The sequence below is a fragment of the Solea senegalensis genome, linkage group LG17 (assembly GCF_019176455.1).
Source record: "Solea senegalensis isolate Sse05_10M linkage group LG17, IFAPA_SoseM_1, whole genome shotgun sequence".
Taxonomy (NCBI): Eukaryota; Metazoa; Chordata; class Actinopteri; order Pleuronectiformes; family Soleidae; genus Solea; species Solea senegalensis.
In genome coordinates, this window is record NC_058037.1 from 19,410,249 (window position 1) to 19,433,243 (window position 22,995).

Here is a 22,995-nt window from a genome sequence, read left to right on the forward strand (position 1 = left end):
AAATGAGCAACGCATTAAAATGACAATAATGACGACGATGGTGGTGATACATAAGAAAAAAGAGATGAAAATGAGTCAAATGTCGCACATTTGTGTGATTCTTTTATTCTAGTTTTTGCAGCAGCAGCAGCAGCAGCATCGTCCTCCCCTGCAGCTGTGTCTCACTAATGCAGTGCTGTCTATAAGACAAACATGCATTATTGCTGCTGGACGATGGAGGGGACGTCCGCAGTGCCTCATTTACCCCCTTTTCTCCCGCTGTAAATTCAAAAAAAAATACATTTTCCTCCTTCTTCTTCTTTCATATCTGCTGCTGCTGCATTATCGCTCTTCCAGGAAGCCATTATAGGTTTTCTGGTATGGAAATCAATTTCCAGAGCTTTACATTCAGTCCGTCAGACTCTCTGTGAGCGATCACGTCTGCCTTTAAATGAAGTGGCATTACTGTTTTATGATCCTGCACTCAAAGCCTTAAAGGTTCATGACGGACGTTGAAGAAGTGAACGAGACAAACGTTATGGCCATTTCTTTGTAGTGCAAAATTGATTTAAAGTCATTTTTCAGGCTTTTGGGAACCAGGTAAAACCATGCTTTAGTTGGAAATGCTTTAAAATAAGACTATTAATGAAATTATATAAGCCTTGAAAAGGGCTTGAAAATGGATTTAAAAAAAGTGCACAAAAAGCTGCCGCTATTGTTCTTTTCACTCACTGTCATTTGGCTGTGGAGGCGGAAAAAAAGAATGTAGCTTCCACCTTTAAACTGTCAATAAATCCTGATTTTTTGTCCCAGCATGAAGCTTAGTATGTGGAGGTCAGCAGGATATCCTTGACAGTTTATCACACACACAAGCGTGTGGTCGCCTATAGCATCTTTAAATTTCAGCTGCTCCTGCAGGACAAAAAACCCTTCAAAAATAAGCACAATAATCATCTGTAAATAACAATTCAGATCATAATCTACACTATTATCCTTAATTCTGCACGGTCTGTGTGGTCAGTGCAGATAAAAATAAATGAATTATCACAAAAACTGAACAGATTTAAAAAAAAAAAATCGGATGAACCTAACGACAACAATAATTTCAACGCTCATTAAAACATAAAGCAGGTTTGAATAATGTCATATTTTTCTTTATGATCGGTGTTAAAAATGCTCTTTGAAAGAAAACACACACACACACACACACACAAAGGATCTGCGAGCCTCATGACAGCCTCCTGATTTGTGGAGTCGCGTGAAGGTCGCGGTTTCTGTCGGGTGAGCGATAAAAAGCCAGAGTGACCGAGACGGAGCCTGGTGGAGCGGAACGCCGAGGAAAAAAGCTCTCATGAATGGGATAAAGTGCAGGGGAAATGGGATTTGAGTGGAATGGGACTTTAATAAATAAATATATATATGTAAAAAGGGAGGGGGGGCAGGAGTGAGGAGAAATGTGGGTTTTTCTCTCCTCGTGTTCACAGCGGACCTTGATTTAAATGTCCATACAATTAAGGCACGCGGTGAATGCCAAGAGAGAGACCGAGCAGCGACGCTGGGACCAAAAGCATACACAAAAAAACATAAAAATGTATCATAAAACACAAAAATGTGTCATAAAACACAAAAAAAACATTTAAAAAAAAACATACAATACATAAAAAATACGTCACCAAAAACGCATGTGTCACAAAACACAAAAAAGCCCACAAAAATACTTCATCAAACACAAAATACACGAAAACACCAAAAAAATATGTCATCAAAAATACAAAAAAATGTTTGACACTAAATTGTTAATTTACCGAAGTTCACATAACAATAAATAGTGTTCTTAAACTGATTGAGTTGAAAAAAATCCCAGGTTTTTACGTCTGAAATGTACCTTGCACGCGCAGATCGAGGTTAGCTACGTCGGAAACAATTTTACACATTTGTCTCTTTACGTCGTTTCTGAGATCGGAGGTGACGACTGGATGGCAGAGGGAAGCGCTAAAGATGCAGTACCAATAGTGGCCACAAGGTGTTCTCTACTCTTAACACAAAGTTGTTTTTTGTTTTTTTGGTTTTTTTTGAAAGAAAATTGGTCATAAACTTAAATAAAATTGTGAACAAATGATCTTTCACATTGAAATTTGAACGCAATCTTTTTTTTAAATAAGTCGTATTCACATCATCTTGTATATTATGTTTCTAAAAGTACGAGTTTAAGAAGAATTTTCAAAAACCATTGAAAAATCCCATAGGACTTTTTCTTCTCCACTCATTTTCGATCGCAGTAACGTCTTGCTAGCATTCTCACGACTTCACGTTGCGTTGTAATGTCTCCAAATGCCGTAAACACAAGTTTGTGAATCCCGTTCAAATTCACCGTCATATATAATATTATTATTATTATTTTTTAACACGCCTTTCGTACAAAAACAAAGATAAAAAAAGTCGTACTCACTCGATTGACAGATGTCTCAACCAATCAAAGTCCATTTGCTGCGTCGACCAATCACGATAAATGAACCGATTCACGTAGTTCCTCGTTTTAACGTACGTTCATGAAAACAGAACGAGAACATTACATACTTTTTCTCTCCGACTGTAAAGAATTCTCTTCTCTTTTTTTTTTTTAAACACAGTAATAATTAAATTTATCTTCACTTATTATCATTTTTATTTATTAAAATACCAGAAAAGTTCGGTCAGACGAGCTAATCTCATTCATTTATGAATAGAACTGATTATACATTATAATTTTTTATTATACAGTCTGGCTGATATTACAGAGATTAATCTGGATTATTTTCACACTGACTAACTGAGATTATATATAAATAAAGTTTGTGTTTTGTTCAGCGAGATTCTGGCCACACTATTATTTAATATCAATAATAAAAATTACTAAAATTTGAAGTAAGACTGATTAATATTTGTCGTTTACTGTGTAATTTTTTTTACATGGATTTATACGAGGGTTTTACATGTTTTTTTTAATTAGTTGCAGTTATTTAAAATGTGATTTTACAATTTTATATTGTGATTTACACTGTGTTTACATAGTGTTTTATATTTTTATTGTGTTATCGTGATTTTACATTGTTCCACTTTGTAATTGTTAATAATTCTCTTGCATTTGTTCTTGTGACAAATAAAAAATAAAAAATAAAGTTCTTGAAACTTGTGTCATGAATGTATGGATCATTATTATTATTATTGAACAGAACCTGTATGTATAATTAATATAAATGTATAATAATAATATATTCATATAAATGTGGGCCACACTGGCTGAGTTTATATAAAAAAATACACTTTATTTTATAATTCATTGTTTTAGTGTAATTTTATGGGGCTTTTATTGTGAAAATCTGTCAAATCTGAATCCAAGGAATTTGAGGTTTTACAAAAAAAATATTTTTCTTTAAACTTCCCTTGATAAATCATAAAAATTTCACTCATTTAATTAAGTAAAATGTTTGCACATTTATTTTTTTATTCTATCACTTAATAACAATAACTGAGTGGGTACATTTAATTATTTGCTGTTTAAAAATGACAAAAAAAATACGTATTTAATGTCAATTTTGTCCAACTTGTGTTTGTGCTCTGTGACCTCATGAATATTCATGTGTTTGATGAAACAATGAAATCAATAAATCAGTAAAAACTCATCTCCGGTGTTTTTTTCTCGTACATATTGTTTCATTTATTTATAATCATGAATATTCAGGTGACAAATTGTCATCTTAATTAAATATTACTAATAGTGTTTTTACTTTGATTAATGTTCATATTTCTATAGAAACACTCGCGCATTGGAGAGAATAGTTAGAATTATGAAAGATAATATGGAATATGTTAGTTTTTCATGGACTTTAAGGTGAAATATTTGTCTTTCATCTTAATTTTAGACATTCATGTTCAATATTTACTCACGGAGACACATTAACAGAACTTATGATTAGAAATATAAATATTGACATTTTCTTCAATGTTATGTCACAATAAAAAACACTTTTCTTCAGAAAAACTGTTAAATCTGTGATTTCTGTCAAAAATTACAGTTAAATGTGTTTTCAGTGGACTCACGGTTTACTGTCGTCCATCTTTGTTTTAGAGATGAATCAGTGAATAAAATCAGGAGAAAAAAATCACTCATTCACACTGTGACCTGAACAGAAGAGAAACAAAAAAAATACACAAATTAATTATGAACATTTTAGGATTGACTGTTTTTTTAAAGCCTAAGACGTCCGGTGTTAAACTCAATCTGTCTCTAGATAAAAGAGTAAAGTCTGGACGACGTTTGAAAAGCGACTTTTTATTTAAACAAAATATGTCCGATATCTCACACACACACACACATTATTAAATAGTTCTTGTTTTTCATATCGTGTTATATAGTATAAGTTAAAAAGTCTTTTTGCTAAAAATCCGACTTTGGCTTTTTCAGTCGTGGAAGATGATGTCATCCTGAGAGAGGGGAGGAGGAGACAGGAAATGGAGCGATCACCACCTGATCTTGATCGTAAAAAACCCGATTTATCGTACACATGTGCGAAAGTGCAGCTACTTCCTGTTAGCGGTAAAACAAAATAAAACTGCTGTCAATTGTTTCGACAGGAAGTAGCCGCACTTCATACATGGGTAGAAAAAAAATCATTGGGGGGTTTCCACGACAGATCGGGTAGCGTCACATAGATAAGATGAAGAAGGGGGCGGAGTCAGTTGAAGGAGAATCCCGACGCCGGCAGACCGCCGCACCACTGGTTGATGAACTTCAGGACGTCCTGACACTCGGGACTGTGAGTCGTCTGCGAAAAAGAAAAGACAGTGTTGTCCGCGTTAAACCTTCTGGCTCCGCCCACATGGGATTTATATGACACACATCTATTTTATGAAGTAATTTTATCGAAAAAAAAACCGATAAAATCAGCGACTAAATTCATCACTAAAATGGAGAAATGTTGAATGGCGGAAGATTACGATAAAATCATGACATATGATAACAAACAAACAACATAAAAAATTATAGATGGAAAATGCTGAGCATTTCAAACTATGGGAATGCGGAGTACAATTATTGTCTTTCTGTTCCCTATGACCTTTTGGTTGCAAATTGCCGAAGTTAGAATCCTGAGTCATCAATTAAAAAAATTTTTTAAAAAATGGGGAATTCTGAGTCAGTGTTCCAAACGTTGTTTTCCAGTTCTTGATTGCCATTTTTCGGTCCATTCCAACAGTTGGAATGCTGAGTCATCAATTCCCAACTATTTATTTGGGAATGCTGATTCAACAATCATAATAATAAAAATGCTGAGTCAGTATTCCAACCAGTGAAGTACTTGTTGAGTACTTCCAAACATTGTCTACTGATTCTTCGTTGCTATTTTCCGGTCCATTCCAAAGTGTTGGAATGCTGAGCATCCGTTCCCAACTATTTATTTGGGAATGCTGAGTCAATTTCCAACTAGTGGAGTACTTGTTGCGTACTTCCAACTATTGTTTTCCAGTTTTTTGGTGACTAATGCCAAGAGTTAGAATGCTGAGTCCGCAATATTCCCCCTAAAAAAAAACATCATCAGTGTGGACGGAATTTTAAGAAACTACTTCCTGTCTTTTTGTCTCAGCTCTCACCTTCGTTGCCATGTGGAATTTGTTCCAGTCTTCCTTGTTTGCCATTTTTCCCACAGACGAGAACTCGATCTTATTTCGTAGCACGGGGTAACCTGGAGGTAAGAAGATCGCAGAGTGAGCGCGAAACAGAAAATGAGTAACACAGAAACACAGATTTAGTTATGATACTATTAATAATGATTTGTGCAGTCGCAGTTGGGAATGCTGAAATCTTCAAGCGATCGAGTTCCATCCGCTGTTTTTTGGGACGCCAAATCAAAGGCAGATGATTGACAGAAGGTTTCCGTTCATTTTCAATGAGAAGACAGAACAGAACATTTCAACGTCCTGAATAAGCGACGTTTTGAGAGAAGAATTACGACCAAAAACATGACAGAAATAGATGGGAATCGCTGACTCAGCATTCCAAATAAAGAAAAAACGACTCATCAATCTGAATTGAGAATCAGTGACTTGGCATTTCCGGCTAAGAAACACTGACTCAGCATTTCTGTCTAAGGATAACTGACACAGCATTTCCACTGTCAGCATTCCCAACTAAGAATCACTGACTCAGCATTTCCGATGTCAGCATTCCCAACCAAGAAACACTGACTCAGCATTTCTGGCTAAGAATCACTGACTCAGCATTTCTGCTGTCAGTATTCTCAACTAAGAATGTCAGCATTTCTAACCAAGAATCACTGACTCAGCATTTCTGCTGTCAGTATTCCCAACTAAGAATGTTGGCATTCCCAACCAAGAATCATTGACTAAGCATTTCTGCTGACTCAGAGCATTATATAATAAATGGCGTGTGTGTCACCAGTGAGGATGCAGGGCAGAGATCGCAGTCCGGTGTTTGCGTCCACCAGCGAGGCTTCGTACGAGTTCCTCTCGTCTCGAGGAAGAACCTGCTCCAGACGCTGGTCCATGGAAACCATCAGGACCCAGTCCCGGATCTGCTCCCGCTGCACGTCCTGGACACACACACACACACACAGTTAAATATAAAAGTTAAAAGTGTAAACACTGTGCTGACGTTAGGAGTTTGTGTGTTAGTTTGTCGTCTTACTGTGACGCAGAGTTTGTTGGGGACGGGAACCTCAAAGGGAATGTCCGTATCCATGAAGTCGGAATGATCCAGAGCGTCCAGGTTTCCCTCGTCTATGGCCTGAAGACACAACCGAGCAGATCATCATTATCATCATCATCACATTTAAACAGTCTCATGAGGAAAGAAAAATAAACTGTGATAGTTATTAAAGTGAGTTTGTGTCTAATATGACAGGATGAACTGCGATGAACTCACGTCACACAGATCCAGGAAGTGGTTGAGGAAGACGAAGGCCATGTTCTCCCAGCCCACAGTCTACAAAACACAACAAAAAATAAATATTATAGCACATATGAATCACTGTGAGAAATAGTGAGATTTAATAATTTAAATAATTACATTAGAACAAAAATGTTCAGAAGAGTTTCTAGAATTTCTCTATTTCTATAGATTTATACAAACTATTTTTATACCTTAAAGGTGTGAATACAGTGGTTTTATGTAGTTGTGGAATTATTATTTTACTTCACACAGAGCTTCTGAACAAATAAAATCACTAACCACCACTTTTTAATGAAGAACGAACGGTTTATTCAATTTAGTTACACTCATCGTGTTTGGACCAAAAATGACCACCATAGGAAAAGAATGGATAAACAGATGGTAACCATTTCTATTCACCCATTCATACATATGTACATGCATATACAGACTAAAAGTTAAAAACAAAATGTAGTGATTATTTATGATTAATTATTTTATTTAAAAAGCAGGTCAAAGTTCAAAAGCTATAATGTTGAAATGGAAATGGAGGGATTTTATGTGAAATCTTTGGAAAATCAAACAATTTTTAAACATGTTTTGGATTAAAAACATATTTTGAAATTTGATACATTTTCATTTGTGTTAATATACAATATATTGGTCACATTAGAGATTTAGTGACACTAGAGGAAGGATAAATTATAAATTGTAGGAAAAAAGTACATAATGTGACGCCATTTTGTGCCTTATAATGTGCTTTAAATTACAGGAAACCAATGAGACTTAAACTCAATGCATTATTCTGACAAATACAGAGTAAAAAAGAAATAGTGTGATGTAAAGAGGAGGTGGACTCACTCTGCAGGCCAGACCGGCCTCGTAGAACGCCTTGTCTGCGGGGACGAGCTCGGTGTGACGCAGCAGAGACACGGACAGTTTGGCCGAGACGCTGATCTGAGGTTTTAAAAAACGATAATAAAAGAAGTGAAAATGAACCTGTTACCAAAAACACTGGAGAGATGATTAAAAATGTTCAAACTAAACTCTATTTTGTTGTTTTTCTCTTAATATGATCATGATTATACAAGTTATTTTACACTTCTGTTATACATGTCAATATTCTTGACGTCTTTATGTGTTTTCAGGGAAAGAGCAATATTTATCTTTTTTATTGTTTTCTATTTATATTCTGTGAATTTATGTTCTTTGACGGCTGTTTGTTGTCTCTGTTGTGTTGGAAAAAAAATGAACCTGTGGGATCATTAAACTATATTTGATTTAATTTGATTTCATGCATCAATTAATTTTGACCTGACGGCTCAAAGCATCATTACTTAAAGAGACAGTTCAGCTTTTATGAAGTGTGGTTCTATTAAGATACAGAAACTAGCTCAGTGGATACATGGACAGATTCTACACTATCTTAAAAATACGTTTGACAGATTTTTGTAAATTGTTCTCTCCTGCACCAAAGTCCATAGAGAAAATCAGCGTTTATAGCTCTCAAGGACACAGGAGCTGCTGGTCTGGATTTTCAACACCAAAGTCACAAAATAACATATTTAAAGTTACTGAGGCAGCAGTGGATCAACAACTCATGTTTGTTGCTGTGATGTAAATCACTGATTTTCTCTATGGACTTTGGTGCAGGGAGAGTGGTTTACAAAGTGACATAATCTTAATTTTCCATCTGTCTAAAGGTGAGACAAACCAGCAAACGTTTTCTCAGGACATCATAGATTCACACAGGTGCAGAAACTTTCAGTCTTTACTTTTATATGAGATTTCACATGTACGCGGCGTGTCGCGGTGAAAATACCCTAAAAATTCTTCTAGCAAATCAAATCAGTCAACAATTTCTTGTGTTTTCACTGTCAATTGACTGTTGTGTGTATATAACATGTGTGTAGAGTGTGTGTGTGTGGGTGACTTTAAACACAGAATTCCGACTTTAATCTCAGAATTACAATTTTTTTCTCAGAATTCTGACATTTTTCCCTCAGAATTCCGACTTTATTCTTAGAATTCCGACTTTCTGACTTTAATCTCAGAATTCTTTGTTATTTTAATTTCAGAATTCTGATTTTAATCTGAGAATTCCAACCTTTTCTCAGAATTCCAACTTTAATATCAGAATTCCAACTTTATGACCAGAAACTCCCAATTCAGTCTCGCCAGATAAAAAGCTAGTCTTTTACCAGTGGCTCGACTCCACTGGCGGCGGCTCGTGTGGCGTAGTAGTGAGCGATGAGCAGCATCTGTTCAAAGTCCTCGTGAGCCGCAGTGTTGGCCTCGGCCGACTTGGACACGTTCTCGTTCTGAAATCACACAGAACAGGAAAACAAAATAAAATCGAATTTTATCAAATTCTCCAGAAAATTCATCGAATTTCGGTCAATTTCTCAAATTTTATGGACTAAATCCAACTAATTTTGCATAATTATTCTTTTAATCTCAGAATTCCGATTTACTGACTTAAATCTCAGAATTCCGACTTACTGACTTTAAACGCAGAATTCTGACTTTAAACGCAGAATTCTGACTTTTTTCACAGAATTCCGACTTTATGACTAAAAACTTTTTTACTACTCTTGGGAAAATTTGGGATTTACCAGCTGCAGCAGGAAGTTGCGGAGGTCGGCCCACATGCGGTAAGACTCTGGTCCGTTTGTGTCAGGGAGGTTAATGAAGTCCAGGAACAGACGCTTGTAGATGTTAAAATTCTGAGGATAAAAAAGAAGGAAAACACATTTTAGGAATCTAATCTCCCATTAGAAGTATGCGTGTGTGTGTGTGTGTGCGTGTACCTGGGGGTTAGGTGGCGCCCCATGCTGGACATACAGCTGCAGCGCTTTGACGGCGTCTTCTTCTTTGATGAGGTGAGTCGCGTACAGAGCGACGTATTTGTGGAGGATTTTAAAATTCTGACAAATGAAAGACACAAAACACGACACAATCACAGACACGTCGTAATTCATCACCTGTGATCTTAAATCGACAGAAATGAGTTGTCCACTGTTCATTTCACCTGTTTGGACGCTGTGTCCAGACATTTGTCCCACTGTCCTCTCTCTGCGTACATGTCCAGAGCCGCCATGACGTCCACACCCACCAGCTGGACACAGACGATCAAGAAGACATTTCAATTTTTTATTCATTTTTTTTTAATTTTCCTCGTTAGGTCATGTGACTGGACGCCAACAAGTTCTCTCCAAATTTCAAAAAATAGACTTAAGATTTAAGACACAACTCACAGAGTCGACTTTCCCCTGATTCTTCAGATGTTCTTTGTATTTCTGGTCCACGTACTCTTCGTACCTGCACATGAGCAGAGAACACGCTCAGAGACAGAGAGAAACCTTCAAATGTCCTGAAAATAACAGCTCACTTTACTTTTATATGAGATTTCACATGTACGCGGCGTGTCGCGGTGAAAATACCCTAAAAATTCTTCTAGCAAATCAAATCAGTCAACAATTTCTCGTATTTTCACTGTCGATTGACTGTTGTGTGTATATAACATGTGTGTAGAGTGTGTGTGTGTGACTTTAAACACAGAATTCCGACTTTCTGACTTTTATCTCAGAATTACAATTTTTTTCTCAGAATTCCGACTTTATTCTTAGAATTCCGACTTTCTGACTTTAATCTCATAATTACAATTTTTTCTCAGAATTCCGACTTTATTCTTAGAATTCCGACTTTCTGACTTTAATCTCAGAATTCTTTTTTATTTTAATTTCAGAATTCTATTTTAATCGATTTTAATCTGAGAATTCCAACCTTTTCTCAGAATTCCAACTTTAATCTCAGAATTCCAACCTTTTCTCAGAATTCCAACTTTAATCTCAGAATTACAATTTTTTTCTCAGAATTCCAACTTTAATCTTAGAATTCCGACTTTCTGACTTTAATCTCAGAATTATTTTTTTATTTTAATTTCAGAATTCTGATTTTAATCTGAGAATTCCAACCTTTTCTCAGAATTCCAACTTTATGACCAGAAACTCATAAATCTGATTTTTTTTCTCAGAGTTCTCAGATTGTGTGTGTGTGTGTGACCTGGGCTTGAGCTCTTTGGCGACTCTCTTGGCTTTGTTCCACTCCTCTCCCTCCATGAGAACGTCGATGGCTTCTTTGATCAGGTCCATGTTGACGTAAAGTTCAGCGGCCTGAAACGTACGAATAATAATAATTAAAAGGACATATGATGAATACATGAATACGTGTGTGTGTGTGTGTGTGTTCCACTCACAGCGTTGTATTTCCCCAGGTGTGACAGTCGAGGTCCGATCACCTGGATCACCTCCACGGCTCGATCTGCACTCAGGAACTTGATGGCTAAGTCTGCTGCCTGCACACAAACAAAAAATAATCTTATTATATCTTTTTACATATGGTAAAGTATTTGAAGGTATTTTATCGCATCTTTTCGATGAGTTAGCAAACAATAACAGGTGAAAAAGAACAAAAAAAACAAAATGTTCTTGTGGAAAAACACGATGATAATGGTTAACAATCTGTTTATAGTTTAGTCTATAAACCAAAATAAATGAAAAGCAGAGCTTAACATCGTCAAATCTCATTTTGTCTGATATGAAATGTCCAAAAACAGGCAAAAAAATATGTTGTTTAAATCAAAAATAATCTTCACATAAAAGAAAAAAACAGAGAGCGAGAAGAGAAGAGAATTAGGAAAAACAAAAGGAGAAAATCGAAAAAACATGGTTTATTTCTGTCGCTCAGCTAATCATCGGCGCTCATTTGCATAATGTTAATTAAAGGTGTCTTTGAAATTCAAATGAGCTTGATTAAATTAAACGATCGATGTTTTTTAAAGGGTCAAAATAAAGTCGGAAAAACACACTTAGAAAATTAGAACGCAGACGTTTGTTTTTTATGATTGTTTTGTGTTTTATGCCAGTTTTTAAAAACGTTCTCATCTTAGCGTAAAAACTTCTCTTAAATGTTAGATATTAAAATGATGTTTATTCATCTGTTTTTGTTGGTTTTGAACACACAGTTTCTCTGGAAACTCTCGACAGGAAGGAGGTCATTGATTCCATTGTTGACCCCGTGACCTTTCCTCCAACACCTCCAGGAGACCAAATGTCCCAGTTCCCAGAGGAGGAAGCAGAGGGAAAAACAAACTATTGATCCGTGAAAAACCTTTTTTCCTTTTTCCTGCCGCGGCGACCGTTCACATCTCAGATGATCGGACGTCAGCGGCGACACTGGAGTCGATAACCAACGATATTCATGTTCCCAGCAGAAGAAAATCTATGAGAGCTGGTGACACGGTGACCTTCCTCTTTCCTGCTCTTGAATCATCTCCTCTCTCTCATGTGTCTGTTTTAGTGTTTCTGTGTGTGTGTGTGTGTGTGTTCACAGACAATATTTACATTATTTCTATTCTAAAAAAAAAAACTGGAGGATAAAGGGATGGATCATACATCATTCAATATTCACATAAGATGCTTTTACTTTGAAATTCTGTGAAACAACGTCATAATTATAGTTATTGTGGTATCATGGCAGAGAACATTTGATGATATATTTTTAGCCTAATTTCCCCACCTTTTTCCTCTAGACCCCGCCCCTTTTTGACCAGCTCATTGGCTCTTGGCTCTTTAAAGGTTTGGTATGTAACATTTCAGAGGGTTTTATTGGCAGAAACTGAACAAAACACCTTTAAATGTGTGTGTATGTGTTTAATCACTCTAAAATAAAAAAATATAGAGCATTATTTTATACGTTGCTTTACGGCAGCCGCCATTTTGTGACGCTAAAGATTGATTATTATTCAGTTGTATATATTTGAGGTGAAAAGTGACAAATAAATATTGATTGATTACCTTCATCCAGCATTTCTCCATCAGAGCCTTGTTGGCGTCGTCCTTCACCTTCAGGTAACACTCCACAGCTCGAGAGTATTCACCCGTCTGTTCCCACTCTCTGGCCTGTTCCAGGAAACCCTCCACTCCTCTGAGACACACACACACGCACACACACGCACACACACACACACGCACACACACAAATAAACAAACGTCACATATTTTCACACAGAAACATCCAGTACTAGCACGTTTTCTCTCCTCTCCTTTGTCACGTTGGGATTATTTTTGACAGATTTTGACACTGATTTATTCATCTTAAATGTCATTTTACTGTGAAATGATATAAAACATTTGAGATTTGACACTTATTTTGCAGTTAATCGACAAACAAAACCAGTATTTGGGACCTGTAGAATTTCATTATACTGCTGGTTTTTTTTTAAATTATTAATTATTAATTGTCAAACGTAAAATAACTGCAGTGTCTTTTAATTCAGATGTAGAACTTTGTATACAGAGGCGGCCATTTTGGATCAATGTGTTTTCACAGTCGCCCTCGTCATTATCGTCCATTTGTTCTTTGACGACTTCCTGCTACTGCTAGCGTTTTTAAAACATGGGTTTTATATTACTTCATTTTATAGAATTAACTAGTAGAATGAAAGCTATCATAAAGTGTATTTTATTTTAAGTGTTATAACAAAATGTTTGGTTCTTATTTTGAAGTCAGCTTTACCTGTGCTTCCGAAAAAATGTAAAAAATATTTTAGTGTTCCAAAAACAAAAAAAAAGTACTTGCGTTGCAAAAAAAACTACAAATATTATCCGATAAAAAAATGACTTAAGTTACAAAGACAGGAAGTGTGAGATTGAACAATGTGACAAAATATTGTAAATTTAATATTGTACAAAGCTTCTAAATAATTGTAACAAAACTCTTTTGTTTTTAGCCACACAGTAAAAATGAAAGTAAACGCTCGGTTACATGACTAAAACATAAAGATACCATAAAAATGTGTCATTTCATAAGAATAACAAATAAACGAAAAAGAACATTAAATGACAACTTCATGTAAAAATCAAAATATGTGTTAAAAATCGAGTAATAACAGCCTGAACACACTTAAAAGAGAAGATGGGGCGTGAAACTTCACTAATAAATGCTATAATTTTACACGCTGCACCTTTAATAACTCCCATTATCTGTGTTTTTGAGCGTCCGTCAGCAAAGTGAAAATGTGAGCGCGCGAGTGAGGACTGGAGGAGGAGAGCACGGGCAGGCACTTTATCTTATTCTGCAGAAATAATTCAGTGTTTTCCTCACTTGAACCCCACTTCATCGCCCGTTTCCATGGGTTACGTTTGATGTTTTCTCCCACAGGTCATTAAAGAGGGAGCAGCGTCGGGAGGAGGAGGAGGAGGAGGAGGAAGAGGAGGAGAGCGGCTGCTCCGCTAACGAGCTGAACCTTTTCTGGGAGTTTCAGTTTTTTGGGGAGAACACTCGAGTCCGTGTTTAATAAACCATCAAACTGACTCTGTGCATAGATTAGACCGAGAGGCTGTAAAATCTTCTTTTTGTGAGCCTCTCTGGCTTTTAAGAGTTTTCTTAATAACATAACAACTCAGCAGGCCGAGGAAATGTGAAACACTTCAATAAAAAAACCTTCCACAAACACACAAACTTCCCCCCATTTATGATCATGGGTCATGTTAACAAGGCTTTTCAAATAGAGATTTCTGTGTGGTTTAAGTGCGATAACACATATTTAGCGCTGTCTGAGCTGTGTGCGTCACCTGCTGGCCCCAAGCTTACGTTTACACCTGCATCTCACAGTGAGACGACCTTTTCTGACTGGAAACGTTTCACTCTCCTGCACCAAATTTCAAAAAATCATCGTTTTTAGCTCACGGGGGACACAGGAGCTGCTGGTCCACTGCTGGTCCACTGCTAGTCCACTGCTGCCTCGTGTGGTCCGTTTATGTCATTGATGAATCCGCACAAAGGATTTCAAACACCAAAACCCCACAATAACAGATTTGAACTCACTGATGGAGGCAGCAGTGGATCAACAACTGCTGTGTGCCGTGACGTTAAAATCGTTGATTTTCTCAATGGACTTTGGTGCAGGGAGAGAGTGACTTACACAAATGTCAGTTTTCTGTGAGTAAAAGCTGAGATTAAGCGGCGAAACATATTCTGATGATATTGCAGTCTTTACATAATCCCTACCTCCTTTAAAATTATCACTTTAATCCAAATGGTTTAACAGATGCATAAAAACTCACCGGATTCCCTTTTTGGAGGTCTCCTTCTCATACTCCTCCTGGAGAATGGAGAGCTTGTTGGGCAGATACTCCTTACAGATACGCATGGCATCGCTCCACATATCTGCATCCTGACACACACACACACACACACACACACACATCAGAAAATCTGGGAAAAACAAAGCGAAACAAAGCAACGAAAGAAGAGTTTCTGTTCTTACTTTGTAATATTTCACGGCCAGTTCTGGTCTCTGGGCTCGGAGCAGGAAAGCTTCAGCCTTCTGGAAATCTTTCTCCTCAAAGCAGAACTTTGCCTGACCGACCAGAACCTCAGACACACTCTCTGGATCGTAGCCTTCGGCCACGCGCTGCGCGTTGGCCCAGTCTTTGTTGTGGACGTACCTGAAACACACACACACACACACACAAAACCAGAGTGTAAGAAACTCTGATCTCAGTTCTTTAATCATTTAAGGGAAAATATTGAAGAATTTGAGCGTCAAAAGTTGATTTAATGGTCCGAAAAGTATGTGAAAACATACTTTTCTGCACTTTGAAAGCAAAACTATCACTACTTTTTTTACGCAAATATCAACAAAATTATCCCGATCAAAAAAACATCACGATAAACGATATTATCACAATAATTTTTGGGGATTCTTAAAAAAAGTTTGGTCCATATTTGTGCACATTTTCTGAAAACAGTAGGAAACTCCTAAAGTTTAAACAAAAAAACTAAAAGAAAACATGTAACAGAATGTTAAAAAAAAACCATGAATGACATTATTAAAAAATTACTAAATACAGTATCATCATGTTCCAAAAAGATGTTTAAATTAAATAAAAATGACTTATATTTGTAAAAAAAATTAGGAAGTGTAACAATGTTACAAAAATAAGCGCCTTGCAAAGAAACCGCTATGTTGAAAATAACGAACCTCCGAAAGATTTTACGAAATATTTGAAGCTTCCAAAAACAAAAAAAGTATTCATGGTGCAAAAAAATGTCATGTTTCTGAAATGAAATAAAAATTACTTTCACTTCCGAGAAATGTTACGAAAAATGTCTAAAAAATTAAAAACTTTTTACTAAATATTTTTAGATTCCAAAAACATGATACCGGCAAAAAAAGGACTTGCATAAAAAAGCTATAAAACATAGTGTGACCGAACAATGCAACAAAATATCGTAAATCTTATATCGTAAAAACAAAAAAACGGAATTTCTCAAAACATGTCACTGACATGAAATAAAAACTAATTTTACTTCTAAAAAATGTCATAGTGTGACAAAAACATTACACTACGGATTTTTTTTTAATTTTTTTATCTTAAATGTCACAAGATCCCGAGGCTCCCCCTAGTGGCACTTTCATATCAACGTTTTCCCCCTTGGCGATTATCCTGATAACGCAAAATCTAAACGCGTGATAATATTCTGTATCATTTCCTTCCCACCTCTATCAGATGTTAGCATTTCTGCTAAACAATTAACTGCTAATCTCCCAGCTAATGCTAAAAGCACTGGATCAGCTGACACTTAAACATCGTGGTAAACGATGTTTGTCGCATGAACTCACATGAGAACGGCTTCCTTGGGTTTTCCCGCTTTAATGAACTCGATCTCGGCCTCGGGGAACTTTCCCTGGAAGATGAAAAAACAGAATTCAGGATGTGTTCTGTTCTGCCGCAGATACAAACCGCAGACGTGTTTGTGTGTGTTGTTGTGCTTGGTTTACCTCGTCCTCCAGGTACATGGCGTGTTTGAGGTGGATCTCTGGAATCTTCTCTTTACACGACAGACGAGCCAAATCGAAGGCGAAGTCAAACGAGCTGGAAAAATAAACTGCTTTTACCAGCAAACCTCTCCCCACACCAAACCCCATTGAGAAAAGCTGTCATTTTAACCTTGCGACACACAGGAGTCGTTGATCCACCGCTGCCTCCATGTGTTTGTTCAAACGTGTTATTCTGTCACTTCTGTGTTTGAAACTCTTTGTTCAGATGTACTTCAGTGGCACAAAGTGACCACACGAGGCAGCAGTAGACCAGCAGCACCTGTGTCCCTGTGAGCTAAAAACGCTACTTTTCTCTATGGGATTTGGTGCCGTTTGCAAACTTCCCTTTTACAGCCAGAAAAGTCAGTCTAACAGTGAAATACAGTGTCGTTTTTGAGGATTTATCTACATTTAGACGCATGGACTGAAAATTTGTGATCCTGCCGGAGTATTTAGCTGAGAAAAGTCGACATCTGTCTGGCTCTCATCGACTGCGTGACCTCGAGCAAATATTACGACGCAAATAATTCATGGAGGTTTAAACTTCCAGGCAGAGCAATTCACAAAAAGCCTTCACTACATGACTCATCACTACAAACACAGAGTAGACGACGAGTAAAAACTCTCAGAAAATCAGGGGGGTTTTTTTGGATTCACATTAGATTCAAAAACTGTGCGTGTGTGGCGCCGCAGCTCACAGGTTATTTAAAGCCGACTCGATGGCGTTCTCCAGGAGCCCGAACTTGTTGAGCAGCTTGACGGCCGCCTCTCCTCCCAGGCTCCTGGCCCACAGATAAGCCACCTGCTTCTGGACACCAGCACTTCCATGAGCCTTGGCCACCTGTCACACAAATATACATCATATCACTTCTTCACAGTCGTTCCAATAATAATCCCAAAAGTACCTTTCCTAGTGCTTCTTTTAGACCATTTTGGCCTTTTATTTTACATTTTGGTACTTTTAACTTCAGATACGTGCCATTAAACCTCCACTTGAACAGAATATCTACTGTGTGTATGTTAAAAATGGGATTAACAGCGTGTACATACCCTGTACGCATCCTCCCACATGTCATTGACTCTGTACATGTTGACCGCAGCTTTCAGATCTTCTGCTTCCATGAAGTGGTACTCGGCCTCAGAGTACCTGGATTCAGTTTCCAGCTCCTACGGCAACAACAACAAAAAAAAGGTACTTCAAACTGTGGGGCAAAAAAGTATTTAGTCATCCACCAATTGTGCAAGTTCTCCCACTTAAAATGATGACAGAGGCCTGTAATTTTCATCATAGGTTCACTTCAACTGTGGGAGACAGAATGTGAAAAAAATCCTGGAAATCACATTGTAGGATTTTTAAAGAATTTATTTGTAAATTAAGGTGGAAAATAAGTATTTGGTCTCAGTTCAATGTTCTCACTGATGGAAGGAGGTTTTGGCTCAAAATCTCATGATACATGGCCTTATTCATTCTTTCCTTAACACGGATCAGTCGTCCTGTCCCCTTTGCAGAAAAACAGCCCCAAAGCATGATGTTTCCACCCCCATGCTTCACAGTAGGTATGGTGTTCTTGGGATGCAATTCAGTATTCTTCTTCCTCCAAATACGGCGGAGTGGAGTGGAGTTGTTCCCAAATAGTTGTATTTTGGTCTCATCTGACCACATGACATTTTCCCAATCCTCTTCTGGATCATCCATATGCTCTCTGGCAAACTTCAGACGGGCCTGGACACGTACTGGCCTAAGCAGGGGGACGAGTCTGGCACTGCAGGATTTGAGTCCCTGTCGGCGTAGTGTGTTACTGATGGTAACCTTCGTTACTTTGGTCCCAGGTCTCTGCAGGTCATTCACCAGGTCCCCCCGTGTAGTTCTGGGATTTTTGCTCACCGTTCTCATGATCATTTGATCTTGTGTGGAGCCCCAGATCGAGGGAGATTATCAATGGTCTTGTATGTCTTCCATTTTCTAATAATTGCCCCCACAGTTGATTTACTCACACCAAGCTGCTTGCCTATTGTAGATTCACTCTTCCCAGCCTGGTGCAGGTCTACAAGTTTGTTCCTGGTGTCCTTTGACAGCTCTTTGGTCTTGGCTCAGTTTGGAGTCTGACTGTTTGAGGTTGTGGACAAGTGTCTTTTATACAGATAACAAGTTCAAACAGGTGCCATTAATACAGGGAACGAGTGGAGGACAGAAGAGCTTCTTAAAGAATAAGTTACACGTCTGTTAGAGCCAGAGATCTTGCTTGTTTGTAGGTGACCAAATACTTATTTTCCACCATCATTTACAAATAAATTCATTAAAAACCCTACAATGTGATTTCCAGGATTGTTTTTCACATTCTGTCTCTCACAGTTGAAGTGTACCTATGATGAAAATTACAGACCTCTGTCGTCATGTTAAGTGGGAGAACTTGCACAATTGGTGGCTGATTGAATACTTTTTTGCCCCACTGTACACTAAAAATTACATGTACAGCAACAGTATTTTAAAGTTAAGGCTATTCTTGTGTTTAGAGTGTGTTTTCCTTTTCTTTGAGTTGAATAACTTAGGACAAGTGACAGCGATTGTTACCGCACACACACATAAAAGGTGGTCAATCAGACGAGTATGTCCTTTAATTGTCAGAGAAATCAGTTTTAAGTTTGAAACAGGGAGAAACTCTGAAACGCGTAATTATTCCGTTACGTAAGAGGCACAGAGAGGGTTGGGACGCGGCCGCATCCTGATGAGTGAAAGTGAAGAGCTGTTATCTGAGCTCGTGATGTGACGAGATGAGATTGAGATTGAGATGATTGGCCGTCGCCTGAAAGGCGCTGACGGAAACGCTGAGTCATAACAACAAGTGAAAAACAAATGACTTTCAAAAATGACCTCAGCGCGAGCCGCGGGTAAAATGGCGATGTTTCATCTTTTTGATAATTAAAACAAAGTCGACATTTCTGGCTTTACAACACTGCGCTCTAGAGGTGGAGCGATTAATCAGATCAGAAAGGTTTTTTTCAACCTACTGTCATACGTGAAAATATCTATATTTGCTTTTAGTGTTTGTTCACTAATTAAAGTAAATATATAAATTGTGTAAAAAGTACTGGATAGAACTATGTATATATGCAATTTTTTCCCCCAATAATTAATGACAAAAATAGCCTTGTAAAGACTCAATGAACTCTGCTAATGCCGAGTCTGAAGTGTTGAGCTAAAAGGTGCATTCAGTGAACCTCGTGAATTAACTTGGTGATTTTGTTACTCACTTTAGGACAAACAAAAAAAACAAAACATGGATGTTTGCATGAATTAAAGACATAAAAATTTGAAAACAATACATTCTGAATAACATTAGACTTCCGCTAGCTCCTTAGCTACCGTTCAGTTGTCGTTAAGGGGAAATTTGGACTTCTTCAGTTAATGTTAGTGATTAAGTAGCCGTTCATATGTCGCTAAAAACAGACTGTAGATCATCGCTGTATTTTTATAAATTTAAATAATCTAAAGGCGGGATTATTAAAAAAGACAACGTATGTGTGGTAAAAATGTGTATAATCTAGAATATAATCTGCTGCTGGCAGAGCAACTTGCCTTGGCCAGGTGGATGTGAGTCTCCGTCAGCAGGTCGGGATGATACTTGGCCACCATGCGAATGACGTCGTCAAACATGCGGTTCTTCTTGTACATGGTGATGGCGAGATCAGGCTGCTTCACGGCCGTGAACAACCTGTACACACACACACGGATTAACCTCAACCATAACCAGGTAATGTCTAACACTAACCTTAACCATCACCATAACTCATATCTTAGCCTTTCTAAATGTAACCAGCGTCCTGTGTGCGGCTTTTTATCCACATAAATCAGGAAACTAAAAATATCCCGATATTATTATGCCCAAATGTCAAAACAACAAAGACCTCGCCCTCAAACGTCCTCGTTTGGCCACAAACCCTGAAAATATTCATTTGTTCCTGTCATTAAAAAAGCAAAATAAAGCAGATCACGTTCAGAGTGAATGAGTGATGATGAGAAGAGTCGGTGATCACTTCAGCGCTCTGTGATTGTCCTGGAATGAAAATCACCACCTGTCAACAGTCTCTTCTTTCTCTCGGTTTAACCTGACGCGAGAGACAATCTCAAAGCCGACTCCATGACGACAGAAACGACTATAAATAACAACATATGACATATAACACAAACACGGAGGCGGCAGCCGCATTTACCTCTCGGCGTCTTTGAACTTGCCGTCTCTCTCCAGCTCCTGAGCTTTGCTGATGTACAGAGCCGTGACTTCCTCCTCTGACATGCATCTCACCGCCAACTGCAAACAACAACAACAACAGCTACAGTCAGAAATGACCATGTTTCATCGTCTCGATAATTAAACACATAAACAAAGTCAACATTTGAGGTTTTTCTATTGATTCTTAGCCTTTTTTGCAAATCTTTACAACACTGCCCACCAGTGGTGGCTCAGAAAGGACATTTTCAACCCACTGTTATACGGGAAAATATCTACAATTACTCAGTAAAGGGCTGCTTTTAGTGCTTGTAATGCTTTTTATAAAAAAAACAAAACAACAACTCTGCTAAGGCCGAGTCTGAGGTTTTGAGCTAAAAGGTGCATTCAGTGAACCACGTAAATTCCATTACTGGTTGTTTGCAGTTTACAGTAGTTGTTGATTATGTAAATCAAACAAATTGGACGACTCATAAAAGCAGAGAAAATGCCGCGTATTTGGGTATTTTTTGTTTGTTTGTTTGTGTTGTGTTTATGTTCACCGACCTTGTGAGCCTCCTCCCAGCGTCCTGCCGTGGTGTACATGTCGATGGCGTCTTTAATGTGACCTCCTTTCACAAACAGCTGCTCCGCCACCTACAGGCCAATGTACATGCGCGTGCGCGCACACACACACACAATGCAAAATATGTTCATTTTTGATAGTATTTTTGTCATTCGACATCAAAAACCTGAAAATTAAGACCATATGGTATATTTTCAGAGACTTTTATGACAGGCTGACATGTACTAAACGGTAAAAAAGGCAGAAATATAGAGTAGGGATGGCTCGATATCACTTTATTGATACCGATATCAGTCCAATTCGTCGTTTTATACCTTTTTAATGACACATTTACAATAGAGACCCTTCAAGCGTTTTAAAAGCTGTAATTCTCTGTTGCTCTGCCACCTGACATCACGTCCCCGTTAATTCAAACGTCCAGATTAGAAAACGTTAAGTCATTGTTTCCCTTTTTTTGAGTCTCTCTCTCTCTCTCTCTCTCTGTCACCGTTTGCATTTTTTCTCTCTCCTGCGTTTTTTTTGTCCCCCACAAGCTGCCGAGCAAAGAGCCCTCGTTATCTTAATGACTTTGTGCAGGGAGAGAGAGAAGGAGAGGGAGAGAGAGAGAGAGGGAGAGAGAGAGAGAGAGAGAGAGAGAGAGGCTTGTAGAGCAAACACACAGAAATAAGGAGCTGCTATTTTCAGAGGCTGCAGAGCTGCGGAGGCTGTTTGGCTGAGCTGAGCTCATCACAATGAGCAGAGAACACGGTGCTCCGCCACCTTCTCCCTCCCTCTTTGTATTTTTAAACCACACTTTCTCTCTCTCTCTCTCTCTTTCTCTCTCTGTCACCGTTTCAGCATCTCCGTATATTTGGTATTTAGGCTCCAACTTGTCATTTTTTTTGTGCCAAATCGCCCTGAAGCAAATGGCTGACACGGCTCCACAGGGACCGAGCTAAAGTAGAAGCTGACTTTCTTTAGGTAGTGCAAGTGTGTGTGTGTGTGTGTATTCTTGTATTCATGTCTCTGTGAGGTCCAGACCTAATGTTAGGGTTTAGGGACTTAAGGTGAAGGTAAGGGGGGGCCAGGGAATATGACATAAAAACAGGTTTGTGTGTGTGTTTACAGGTATTACTCACGTTGTGGGGCCTAAATCCGTTTCCACACTCACACAAAAATCAAGTACTCATAAAGTAAATGATTACATTTTAAGGTGAAGACGTGAAGATGACGTTACATTGAGTAAGTCTCCAAAACAAAAATCAATGTAACTGTGTGTGTGTAGGAGGCTGTGAGGATACATTTGGACCTTTTTCAGGGGTTCAGACCTGGTTTAAGGGTCAAGGTTAGGCACTAAGTTGTGATGGTTGAGGTAAGACGTGTCCTCACTAAGATATAAAGACAAGACTTGAGGTGAGGACACATTTCG

The 22,995-nt window shown here is 38.0% G+C and overlaps 1 protein-coding gene across 1 annotated transcript in view; it reads right to left on the reverse strand.

The window, feature by feature from the left end:
- Positions 1-4,165: 4,165 nt before the first annotated feature.
- ift172 (intraflagellar transport 172) overlaps positions 4,166-22,995 on the reverse strand; it is a 44,584-nt gene continuing 25,754 nt past the window's right edge. The window contains exons 26-48 of the mRNA XM_044049163.1: positions 21,569-21,658; positions 21,006-21,103; positions 20,371-20,506; positions 17,844-17,960; positions 17,492-17,634; positions 16,755-16,848; positions 16,596-16,660; positions 15,237-15,417; positions 15,034-15,143; positions 12,763-12,892; positions 11,163-11,261; positions 10,970-11,079; positions 10,162-10,225; positions 9,936-10,022; positions 9,715-9,831; positions 9,520-9,630; positions 9,106-9,225; positions 7,766-7,861; positions 6,899-6,958; positions 6,662-6,760; positions 6,413-6,566; positions 5,608-5,699; positions 4,166-4,784 (exon numbers count right to left, since the gene is read on the reverse strand). Coding sequence (XP_043905098.1) covers positions 4,695-4,784; positions 5,608-5,699; positions 6,413-6,566; positions 6,662-6,760; positions 6,899-6,958; positions 7,766-7,861; positions 9,106-9,225; positions 9,520-9,630; positions 9,715-9,831; positions 9,936-10,022; positions 10,162-10,225; positions 10,970-11,079; positions 11,163-11,261; positions 12,763-12,892; positions 15,034-15,143; positions 15,237-15,417; positions 16,596-16,660; positions 16,755-16,848; positions 17,492-17,634; positions 17,844-17,960; positions 20,371-20,506; positions 21,006-21,103; positions 21,569-21,658 — 2,463 coding nt within the window. The 3' untranslated portion in view covers positions 4,166-4,694. The remainder of the gene's footprint in view (positions 4,785-5,607; positions 5,700-6,412; positions 6,567-6,661; positions 6,761-6,898; positions 6,959-7,765; positions 7,862-9,105; positions 9,226-9,519; positions 9,631-9,714; positions 9,832-9,935; positions 10,023-10,161; positions 10,226-10,969; positions 11,080-11,162; positions 11,262-12,762; positions 12,893-15,033; positions 15,144-15,236; positions 15,418-16,595; positions 16,661-16,754; positions 16,849-17,491; positions 17,635-17,843; positions 17,961-20,370; positions 20,507-21,005; positions 21,104-21,568; positions 21,659-22,995) is intronic.